We start from the raw sequence: 11,852 nt of genomic DNA on the forward strand, positions 1-11,852 counted from the left end.
CCCCCTCACTCAGCACATCCACCCCCTCACCCAGCACTCCTCCCCCTCACCCAGCACTCCTCCCCCTCACCCAGCACTTCCTCCCCCTCACCCAGCACTCCTCCCCCTCACTCAGCTGGTCCAGAGGGTCTGGCTGCACTGCTGTCCCGGCAACTCCCCAGGCACCTCCCAGCTCTCTCCCTGGGTGACTCCATCCCAGGAGCCCAGCGCTGTCGCGGGGACTGCTCCAGGCACCCACCTCTGCCCCCAGGGTCCTCGGCCCCTCCCAGACCCCCAGCCATCAGCATCGCCCAGGCCCTGCAGGACCCACAAGGTCCTCCCCCTGCATCCAGCATGGAGCAGGCCCATTGGGATAGACACCCGACTTGCAGGACCCAGGAAACTGGGTACAGGATGCCTCGTATTTGGGAGACTGAGGCGGGGGAGGAAGTGCCCACTGCCGCCCGATGCGCACTGCACGGCTAGTGGCGCTGCCGGTGCCAGCAGGAAGGTCGCACTCTGCCGGGGCACGCAGACCAGGTGCGGGGCAGGCCGTGAGCTCCTGCTGGCAGCGAGGACAGGCCAGGCTGCTCTCCGCTCTGGCTCTGGGGGACCAGCATCTTGGGGGCAAACGGGAGGCAGGGGGTGACAGGTGCCTGGGGGGCCTCACACCTGGCTGATCTGCCCCTGCTCCCTGCAAGCCCCCACATCTGCAGCCCCGCACAGCGCCTCTGGCCTCCCCCCAGCCCTCGGGGCACCTGGCCAGGCTGCCTACCTGCCGGGGTCCTGGCACCACAGCCCAGTCCGGTCAGCCGACCCCACGGCTCCTCTCTAGGGCCTGTTCCCAGGACCAGCCTGGACGGGCAGAGTGACCACGAGGATGGCCGCCCACCTCACCCTGCAGCCAGGGGTCCGGATCCTTCCCCTTCTCTTTCAGGCCCCGCACCTGCCACCCGCTGCCCCAGGAGCCACTGCCCGCACTGCAAGCAGGCCAGGAGCGAAGGCCAGCCTGTACCTCCCAGCGCGCAGAGGCAACGGGGGGTCGGGGCGGGGGCGGCGGACACCGCACCCCACGCTGTGCTCGGCTGCAATCAAACACGGGGACGCTCACTCTGCAGAAGGGTCACCTTCCCCTTGCCTCCAGGCCCACCAGGGAGGCCTGCTGGTTGCCCCCAACCCCACCCCGCCCCCAATCAGGTACCCCTGGCCAGCACTGAGCTGGGGACAGCTCCCAGGCCCTGTCCCTGTGTCCCTGGGGACATTTCCGGAGCCTTCCATGGGGCCAGAAGGCGAGGCAGGCAGCGGGGCTGGGACAGGTCGGCCCCTCCCCGGGTGCAGGGGCAGGGCCCACAGTTGTCAGGAAGCCGCTAGGGTCACACATCTGAGCACCAACATGCACTCCGGTGTCAGGGCGTTCATTTCTCTGTTACAAGATCTGTATATGGCACTGCGTGCCCACCACCCAATCACATCCTATCCATCACCAGATATTAGGACATGCTCTTTTCACAGGGGGGACGCCGTGAGGCTGCCGCCTGGATCTAGAAGCACACAGGCAGCCCCGGGGAACCCGGCCTGCAAGTGCGCTGTGACCTGGCCTGCCAGGCGACCAGACCCTCTGCTCCCTCCCCAGGACACAGCACTGCCTCCTGGGCTCGCTTTCAATCCTCCAGGCCTCAGACTCCCCACCTAGGCCCAAGGGCTGGACCAGGGTCTCTGTCCTTCACACCTCTCCAGCTCGAGCAGCTCGTAAAGGGTACAGGGGAGAGGCCCTGGAGTGCTTCCTGGAGGAGGTGGCTCGCTCCCAGGAGTCCCCAGGCAGAGCGGGGAGGACGAGGTGGCAAAGGCTCTAGTACAGATTCTTGCACAAACAACAGCACTGTGGGTCACCTGGAGGCCCCCCCCAATCCTCACAGGCGGGCAGCCAGCGCCCATGGGGCGGGCCTTACCTCCAGCACGTGCCCCGTGATGTACTTCTCGCAGCCGTCGCAGCGGATGCCGAACTTGGCGTGGTAGTCGGCCTCGCAGTAGGGCAGCCCATCCCTGCAACGAGCCAGGCAGTCAGGATGGGCGGGGTCATCCCAGCACCCCAACGCTCACAACCCTCGCCCGTGAGAGGGGCTGTGGCAGAGGGACAAGCACACTTCCTCCTCCTCCAAGTGACAGGACCACCCTCCACGTTCCGCAGGCGGGAGCACGGCCTCCGCTATCACACCGGCCCCACGAGGAACCACGAAGATGGTCCCATTCCATGGATGGAGAAACTGAGGTGCAAGAGCTGGGGCCACCTGCCCAGCGGCGGAGTAAGGGGCGGTGGCGCCCCCAGAGGTTGACAGCGGGCCTGTTCCGCGCCAGGCGCTGGTGGTGGCTGTGGGATTAGTGACGAGTGACACCATTTGGGGCACTGCTCCTGGGCATGTGGGCAGCCTGGGGCAGGTTGTGTAAACACGGAGCCCCCACTGAGGGAGCCGTAAGAAAAAGGACCCGAGTGCGGCTCATGGACGGGAGATCACGCAGGCACCGCGCTGGGTCCAGCATCGGCCCAACCGGGAGCTCTTTTTTTTTTAATTTCAGAGAGGAAAAGGGGGAGAGCGAGAGAAACACCAACGATGAGAGAGAATCATCGACAGGCTGCCTCCTGCACGCCCCACACTGGGGATCGAGCCTGCAATCCAGGCATGTGCCTGACCGGGAATGGAACCATTACCTCCTGGTTCATAGGTCGACACTCAACACTGAGCCGCGCCAGCCGGCTGGGAGCTCATTTCAAAGTGACTGCAGTTACTATGATGATCAACCTCCTCTAGTCACGGGGTGCCTGCGGGAGGGGAGGGGAAGGGCCTGCTGGGGGGACAGGCCTGGGGCTGCAGGGGCACCTCTGCCTGCACAGCCTCCCCGAGGGTGAAGCCTTGGCCCACAGGACAGGGAGGTAGAAATGGGGCCCGAGGGGCCACTTTCCAATGCCGCCGACCTCAGGGCCCGGCGATTCCCCACGGATGGGTGGATGTGCAGCAAACCCCAGAGGTTCAAAGATGACGTCTCCATGGCAACACCAAGGCGCCCTCCTCCTCAGTTCTGGGACAGTCTGGAGGCTGCTAAGTCACAGCGCAGTGTGGGCCGCTGCGGTCTCGGGGGCGGGGCGGCTCGTTCATTCTCTCACACTGTCTGCCATGCCGCCTGAGTCACCCTCCCTCTACCTCGACAGGAGCCACAGGTGGCGAGGGGCCTGGCCCGGCCCGCACAGGGGGCTCCTGAAAACCGTTTATCCTGAGATAAGTGTCGAGGCACATGCAGGTGAAAGAAAGAAAGCAGACCAGCAAGACCTCCTGCAGAATCAGAGCATGAGGCCACCAGGGAGGTGACGTGGGTCCACCTCCTATGCACGTGTGTGTGCATGTGCCAGTGTACGTGTGCGCCAGCACGTGTGTGTGCATGTGCCAGTGTATGTGTGTCCCAGCATGTGTGTGCATGTGTCAGTGTATGTGTGTGCCAGGATGTATGCACACATGCGCATGTGCATGCATGTGCCAGTGTGTGCATGTGTGTGCATGTGCCAGTGTATGTGTGTGCCAGCACCTGTGCGCACATGTGCATGCGTGTGCATGTGCCAGCATGTGGGCATGTGCCAGTGCATGTGCCAGTGCATGTGCCAGTGCATGTGCCAGCATATGTGCACGTGTGTGCATGTGCCAGTGTATGTGTGCCAGCATGTTTGTGCGCATATGCCAGCATGTGTGCATGTGTGTGCACCAGTGTATATGTATATCAGCATGTGTGTGTGCCAGTATATGTGTGTGCCAGCACATGCGTGTATGCATGTGCATGTGCGTGCATGTGACAGTATGTGTGAGCCAGCATGTGCATGCGTGTGCATGTGCCAGCATGTGTGTGCATGTGCCAGTATACGTGTGTGCGCCAGCATGTGCATGTGTGTGCGCGCACCAGCATGTGCATGTGTGTGTTGCCTCCGTGCCGCTTTATCACAGGACTTCTTTTAACACGATCAGTTCCTGTGATGCTCTATCCCAGTGATGGCGAACCTCTGAGCTCGGTATGTCAGCATTTTGAAAAACCCTAACTTAACTCTGGTGCTGTGTCACGTATAGAAATTGTTTGATATTTGCAACCATAGTAAAACAAAGATTTATATTGTTGATGTTTATTTTATATATTTAAATGCCATTTAACAAAGAAAAATCAACCAAAAAAATGAGTTTGCGTGTCACCTCTGACACGCGTCTCAAAGGTTCGCCATCACTGCCCTATCCCTTGGGGCTTCAGAACTAGCGGAGGCTCCAGGAGAGCTGCGCAAAGAGCCCCTGGCTGCGGGCTCTGAGCCCAAGACCGCGCGCTACACCCTCGCTCCCTCCTGTGCCGGGGACTCGCCTGTCTCTGTCCCGGGCTCTGGATTAAATGCACGCCCTAGGCAAACCAGGTGCCCGTGCAGGGCCACGGTCTCCCAGCAGCTCCCTCCCCCCACACCAGCCATCGGCCTCCTGAGCGCACGCAGGGAGCGCCGTGTGGCCCGCTGCAGAGCTGCCCTGTGCGGCCGGTGCTGGACAGGTCTCCGCACTGTCATGTCCTGACAACTGAGGCTGCTCAGCCCTGGCCCCTCACACGGGGCTGGCGGCGGCCGACAGCACTTTGCATTGTGCCGGAGAGCCAGTGCCGAGGGCGGATTCCCGGGGAGGGCGACCCAGGGATGGGCGCGGGAGGCGTGTGACAGTCAAAGATGGGAGCACGGCATCTGCTCCATCAGCAAAACGAATGGCGGTGGAGTCTGCAGACCCCGCTAGGGAAGCCAGGCTGCCTGTGCAGGGCCACGGTCTCCCAGCAGCTCCCTCCCCCCAAACCAGCCATCAGCCTCCTGAGCGCACGCGGGGGGCGCCATGTGGCCCGCTGGGACAGACACGCAGTCCCAGCCCGGGTTCCTGTCTAACCGTGGAGACGGGAGGGATGAGCGCGGTGGAAGGCAGGGGATAGGCGGAGGCCGACCCCGGGGCTCCGTTCCGACGCCCCGCTGCTCACTTGCTGATGTACTCGGCACTCAGCTCCTTGCCGCAGGCCTTGCAGCGAAAGCAGCCCAGGTGCCAGTGCTTGTCCAGAGCCACCAGGGACTGGCCGCTTTGGATTTCTGTGCCGCAGCCCCCACAACCTGGAAGGAAGAGGAGAACACAGACGTCACCGCTGGGGCCCAAGGAGGGGGAGCCTCACCGCTGAGTCTAGGGACACCACTACAGCAGTTAGAATGCCCAGGGAGCAGAGAGAGGGGACAGTCTGGCTGCTGTGCTTAGAGGACCCTGCTACAGGGCAGGGGGGCAAACACGCAGAAAACAAATCACAAAGCTTGCTCCCACGTGGCTGTGTGCTTACTGCATGCACTGGGCCGTGTGCACATGCTGACTGCATGCACTGGGCCGTGGCTGTGTGCTGACTGCACACACTGGGTCATGGCTGAGTGCTGACTGCATGCACTCGGCCATGGCTGTATGCTTACGGCATGCACTGGGCCGGGCTGCACATGCTCACTGCATGCACTGGGTCATGGCTGAGTGCTGACTGCATGCACTCGGCCATGGCTGTATGCTTACGGCATGCACTGGGCCGGGCTGCACATGCTCACTGCATGCACTGGGCCGTGGCTGTGTGCTGACTGCACACACTGGGCCATGACTGTATGTTGACTGCATGCACTGGGCCGTGGCTGTAAGCTGACTGCATGCACTGGGCCATGGCTGTATGCTTACTGCATGCACTGGGTCATGGCTGAGTGCTGACTGCATGCACTGGGCCATGGCTGAGTGCTGACTGCATGCACTGGGCCGTGGCTGAGTGCTGACTGCATGCACTGGGCTATAGCTGAGTGCTTACTGCATGCACTGGGCCATGGCTATATGCTTACTGCATGCACTGGGCCGTGGCTATATGCTGACTGCATGCACTGGGCCGTGGCTGAGTGCTGACTGCATGCACTGGCCCGTGGCTGGGTGCTGACTGCATGCACTGGGCCGTGGCTGAGTGCTGACTGCATGCACTGGCCCGTGGCTGGGTGCTGACTGCATGCACTGGGCCGTGGCTGAGTGCTGACTGCATGCACTGGCCCGTGGCTGGGTGCTGACTGCATGCACTGGGCCGTGGCTGAGTGCTGACTGCATGCACTGGCCCGTGGCTGGGTGCTGACTGCATGCACTGGGCCGTGGCTGAGTGCTGACTGCATGCACTGGCCCGTGGCTGGGTGCTGACTGCATGCACTGGGCCGTGGCTGAGTGCTGACTGCATGCACTGGCCCGTGGCTGGGTGCTGACTGCATGCACTGGGCCGTGGCTGAGTGCTGACTGCATGCACTGGCCCGTGGCTGGGTGCTGACTGCATGCACTGGGCCGTGGCTGAGTGCTGACTGCATGCACTGGCCCGTGGCTGGGTGCTGACTGCATGCACTGGGCCGTGGCTGAGTGCTGACTGCATGCACTGGCCCGTGGCTGGGTGCTGACTGCATGCACTGGGCCGTGGCTGAGTGCTGACTGCATGCACTGGCCCGTGGCTGGGTGCTGACTGCATGCACTGGGCCGTGGCTGAGTGCTGACTGCATGCACTGGGCCGGGCGGCACATGCTCACTGCATGCACTGGGCAGGGCTGCACATGCTGACTGCATGCACTGGGCCGGGAGCTGGGGAGACAGTCCTGCCTGCCAGGGGTGGAGCATCTGGGCCTGGGCAGTAGGTGCACCCTCCAGCCAGAGCCAGGACAGTCCCAGGGCTGCTGGCAAGCTCTGGGTTTCCCACATCACCACACCACTCAAACCACATGCAACTTTGGGAAACGACTCTAAGACAGACTGGAGCTCCAAGATCCAGCGCCTGAGGGAAGGGGCTTTCCTCCACTCGCTGCCCAGCTGGGGGACCAAGTGGAATGAATGTGTGCACAGTGAATGAATGGGAACCATGTGGGCAAGGGCCTGGCTCCAGAAATCAGTAGGAACCCCCGCTCTGTCCCAGCCATGTGGCCCTGGTGCTGGGACACCACAGCAACCTCACACGCAGGGTGGGCTCCAAGCACGTCACCTCTGCAGTGGGATCCTGGCAGCAGCAGGGCCCGGAACGCGGGGCCCCCGCCCAGTCCCCACATCCCTCTTGGCCCGGAAGAGTCACCCGCGCTGGAAGAGGCCAGCACCTGCCTGCGCCCGCCCCGCTCTCACTCTGCCCCACACCCACAGGCCAGCTGGCGTTCCTGCTTTTATAGGAACAACCTCCCGCTTCTGCATGCCAGAAGCACGCATTGAGCACCTACTACACACACACCCTGGCCTGGCTCCTGCGATGTGCAGCCCTGACCACAGGAGCCCAGAGTTCAATGCTCTTTTAAGGGCTCTCCCAAGGGGCTTCTAGATGGCCTGGAATTAACGGTGGGGAGCTGAGTGAGCTGGAGGCAGAGAACGAGAAGTAGGCCAGGAGGGCTTCCTGGAGGAGGTAGGCCAGAGCTGGGCCAAACGCAAGAAGGGAAGTGGGTGAAAAGAAGGAGTGGCACACAGGGCAGCGGGCACAGCCTGTGCAAAGGTTTGGCGGCACGAATGTACCAGAGATTTCTATCCCGGTACCCTTCCTTATGATCTCCCGCCTCTGGTCAGTGCCAGCCGGCCCCCGTCCCCGCCCTCAACGCCCACTCACTCCAGAGGCCCTGGGAAAGGTGCGTGCTGCCACCCGCGGACTTGGGCAGGGAACACTTCTGGCACATGCATTCCTTCCCATTGAAGGTCACTCGGTCCCCAGGCGGGAAGGGCAACCTGAAATGAGAGAAGGAATGACCAGCCAGGACCCCAGACACACACCATCGCCTCCCCCAGGCACCTCCCAGGCCGAGGATGCCAGGCCCCTCCCCCCAGGGCTGCCACGTCCCTGCCGTGTGACCTCGGGCCAGTGCCTGACACCTGAGCCTCCGTGCCCTCATCCGCACCAGCAGGCAGAGTGCCGGCGAACCCCGAGGGGCGGAAGCGCGGGGTCACACGCTGACTGTGTGTCTGCGGCAGACTGCTTTCCACGGAGGCTGCACCCCCCTGCATTCCCGCCAGGAGTGTCTGAGAGTTCCCTCTGCTCCCCACCCGCCCCGACGCGCCACACTCTCCATCTGTTTCAGCCATTCTGGTGGCTCCGTGACGGTATTTCATCATCATTCCCAGTTGCCTCCCCTGGCGACTGGCGATGCTCAGCTCGTCCCATGGGCCTCTCACATACATTTTTGTGGAGTACAGGTTAAACCCGTCTGCCCACTTTTTAATAGGGTTTTTTTGTTTGTTTTCTAATGTTGACTGGCAGAAGTTCTCTATGTATCTTGGACACCCGTGCTTCATGACATGTACGTTATCCACCAGCAGGTGGCTTGCTTTTGCCTCTTCTCGGTGTCTTGTGACATTTTTCTTCAGCCTGAAAATGTCCCTTTAACTTTGTTGCAGGTGCGGGATTCTGGCAACAAATTCTCCTAGCTTTTGTGTGTCTGCGAGTCTTCATTTCTGGACTGACTGCTTTACTGACACTTTTATTCGTGGACACTCTTAACAGTCACATCCCATTCAAAGGTTGTTAGAGTATCCAACGCTGTGCGACCATCCCCACAATCAATTTGAGGACATTTTTTATCACTCCCCCCCCCCCAAAAAAAAGAACGCCATACCCTTAACTGGTCTTGCCTTCATTTTTTTAAGTTTTTTTTCTTTTGATAGACTTTTTCAGCTCTTTAAAGATGCTGTTCTATTGTCTTCTGGTGCACATAGTTTCAGATGAGAAGTCCGCAGTCATTCGTTTACTAGAGGCCTGGTGCACGAAATTTGGGCACGGATAGGGGCCCTCGGCCTGGCCGGCAACCAGGGCCGATCAGGGCCTTCCCGCTCCTGGCCAGGGCCTCCCTTCCCTGGCTGCCAGCTGCCAGTTGGGACCTTCCTTTGTTCCATGCCATCCCCTGGTTGTCAGCACACGTCATAGCAAGCAATAGAACTCCTGGTCTCCCGTCGAGCTCCCATGGGGACACTTTGCATATTAGCCTTTTATATATATAGATGCCATTGTACATAATGTGGTGGTGTTTTGTTTTTTCTTGCTGCTTCTAAGATTTTCTTCTTATTACTGTTTCTCAGAAATTTGATTGTGTTCGAGTTGGCAGGTTTTTGTTGTGTTTATTCTGCATGGGGTTCAATGAGATTCTTGGAACCATGAGTTTATAGCTTTCATCAAATTTGGACATTTTCCAACCTTCATTTCTTCTAATTTTTTTCAGTCTTCTCTCATCCCCTGGGTCTCCCCCTCCCAACCCAGAGGGACAGACAGATAGATCTATATCCACAGACCACCCGGTCTCTCTTCACATTTTCAGTCTTTTTTTTTTTTTTTGTCTCTTTGCTTTAGATCAATAGTTTCTATAGTTATGTCAAGTTCACCAATCTTTTCCTCAGCAAAACCTCCTGCTCATTCCTTCCTTCCAGGGAATCTCTCCTTTCAGAAATTATCATTTTCACTTCTAGAAGCTCCACATGGTTTCTTTCAGCATCTCCTGCGACTCTTACTTATGCGGACGCTCTCCTTTACACGCCGACTCACGACAGGAGGTGTCTCAGAGTCCCTGCCTGTGCGCTCCGCTCCACCGTAGCTCTCCTTCCTGGGCCACGGTCACGGCTGGTCTCCCTCCGGCTTCCTGGTGCTTTGGTTTCCTCTTATGAACGGTGGCATTTGATGGGAAGTCGAACGTTGTCAACTTCACGCGGCCGAGGCGGGACTGCCTTTCCTTCCTCCGGGGAGCGTTGGACTTTGCTTTGGCGGCGGTCACCTGGTTTGCACATCAGCCTGACCTTTCTGAGGTTTTCTTTTTCCTGCACTTTGTCGGCTCCGTCCCACCGGTAAGGCATGGATGGCCCTTTGGTGTCCCTGCTGTGTGCCTGGGTATTCAGCAAGGACTGTCCGCCTGGCCAGGACCTATGGCCTCCCAGGCCTGGGAACTGCTTCGCTTACAGCAACCCGGTCATTCTCCGCCTCACCCTGTGAAATGCCCTCCGTGTCCATGAGGACTCGAAGGCCCCTCCACAGCTCCCGCAGCTCTTGTCCAGCGCAGCTCTCTCCCCTCTGCATGCTGCTCGGTCTCTCAGGGCACCGTCTCCCAGCTCGGCGAGAACGCCCTGCCCCAGTGGCCCCTCCTGGGACTGGGCAGCAGACAAGGCTGGTCACCGGGCTCCATTCCTTTGCCCTCCTTCTCTCAGTCCTCAGCCGCCAGGGCCCCGACATCTGCAAACAGGTGTTCTGTGTCTTTTGTCCAGTTTTCTCATTGTCTACAGTGGATGGTGGGTCCAGGCCCAGCGGGACGGAGCTGTTGGCTATTATCCGCAACACGCAGGGGACCCAGAGGTGGTCTTTCAGCCACTGTGATGACGTCAGCCTGGCCTCCAGGCAACTCGCCCGGAAGTCAGACACTGAGACAGCCCGGGGGGACACTGGCCCTCGCGTGCTGGGTAACACACAGGGGCGCCTTAGAAACGGTCCCCGTCATTGTTCCGCCCTCTCCGCGTCCCCGACAAAGCTCCCGCTTCTGTCCGGTGCACCTGCCGTGACACAGACAACGGCTTTGGGAAAACGCTCAAAAGCCTCCCGTTAAACTGGGTGTGATGAGGCAGCGAGGAGAGCAGAATAAACTCGCTTTGTTTTTCCAGAGAGAGGCAGGGAGAGGGGGAGAGAGAGAGAAACAATCCATGATGAGAGAATCATGGATTGGCTGCCTCCTGCACGTCCCACACTGGGGATCAACCCAGGCATATGCCCTGACTGGGAATTGAACTGTGGCCTCCTGGTTCTCGACACTCAACCACTGAGCCACGCTGGTCAGGCAACATGGGTTTTTATTGTTTTCCAGAAATGAGACATTCCCCTGGGAGCCGTGTGTGAGGGAGGGAGGGAGGCGGTCTCCCTGCTGCTGAGGGTAGGGACCTGGGTCTGCCCCCTGCATCGGTCACTGTACCCCACGCAGTGGCAGTGCCGGGCAGCCCAGCCAGAGGGGAATCAGCCTGGCCCTGCCCACACAGGGCTCACATCTGGCTGCTCCAGGGACGTGTTGCTAGAGAGCTTGGGCCCAGGAGAGCATCAGGACAGGATGCAATGGTGGTGGGGGCGGGGGGCTGCTCCCAGTGGGAGAGGCTCTGGGAGGCACCTCCCTGCACTGAGCCCTGGGGGCGTCCGCTGATGCACGTCCAGGTTCCCAGGCCTGGCCCGCGGGGCATGTGGCAAAGCCCGGCTGAGTGAATGACAGGGAGCGGACTGTGGAGGCCCAGCCGGGCTGAGGAGTGTGGAGACCCAGGGGCAGTGTGGACAGCGCAGGAGAGGGAGGGGACCCAGCACGGAGACCATGGCGGGACCCTGAGTGGGACGGTGGCCGGGTGGGTTCTGGAGAGGGAGGGATCCTGGAAGCTGCCCATGCTGGGGGCTCACGTGCCTGGTGGTTGGGTGGTGGTGTCACGGGGCTGAGAGGCAGGGAGTGCAGGGGGACATATGCCTGGTGTTGGGTGTGGTGTCACGGAGCTGAGAGGCAGGGAGTGCAAGGAGACATATGCCTGGTGGTTGGGTGTGGTGTCGCGGGGGTACAGGCAGGGGGACATGCCAGGCAGCCGAGGAGCAGCAGAGGCTGGGCAGGAGGGGCTGAAGCAGGTGCCATTATGGGAGATGGAATGTGTGGGGGACGCGGACAGGAGAGGAGCTGGCCACGGGGGCCACGGAGGTAGGAGACAGAGCAACCTTCCCAGAAGCCAAAGGAGGCCACGTGCCAGCAGCCTCAGTGGCCCGGCCTCTGCACCCCCAGGAAGAGGGCTTGGTCCTGGGCGACGGGCAGGGGAGGAGGCCGCAGGGTC

General features: G+C 60.7%; 1 protein-coding gene across 15 annotated transcripts in view; it reads right to left on the reverse strand.

Moving 5' to 3' along the window:
* Positions 1-7,998, reverse strand: part of ABLIM2 (actin binding LIM protein family member 2) — a 67,373-nt gene extending 59,375 nt beyond the window's left edge. For 13 of the 15 annotated variants that reach the window (XM_015561587.1, XM_015561586.1, XM_015561582.1 and 10 more), the window contains exons 1-3: positions 7,645-7,939; positions 5,008-5,134; positions 1,929-2,022 (exon numbers count right to left, since the gene is read on the reverse strand). In XM_015561587.1, coding sequence (XP_015417073.1) covers positions 1,929-2,022; positions 5,008-5,134; positions 7,645-7,924 — 501 coding nt within the window. In that variant the 5' untranslated portion in view covers positions 7,925-7,939. Of the gene's footprint in view, positions 1-1,928; positions 2,023-2,996; positions 3,146-5,007; positions 5,135-7,644 lie in introns of those variants that run through there. The other 2 variants (XR_001513250.1, XM_015561590.1) reach the window with 2 other exon arrangements.
* Between the last annotated feature and the right edge of the window lie 3,854 nt (positions 7,999-11,852).

The sequence above is a fragment of the Myotis davidii genome, unplaced genomic scaffold (assembly GCF_000327345.1).
Source record: "Myotis davidii unplaced genomic scaffold, ASM32734v1 scaffold937, whole genome shotgun sequence".
NCBI classification, from domain to species: domain Eukaryota; kingdom Metazoa; phylum Chordata; class Mammalia; order Chiroptera; family Vespertilionidae; genus Myotis; species Myotis davidii.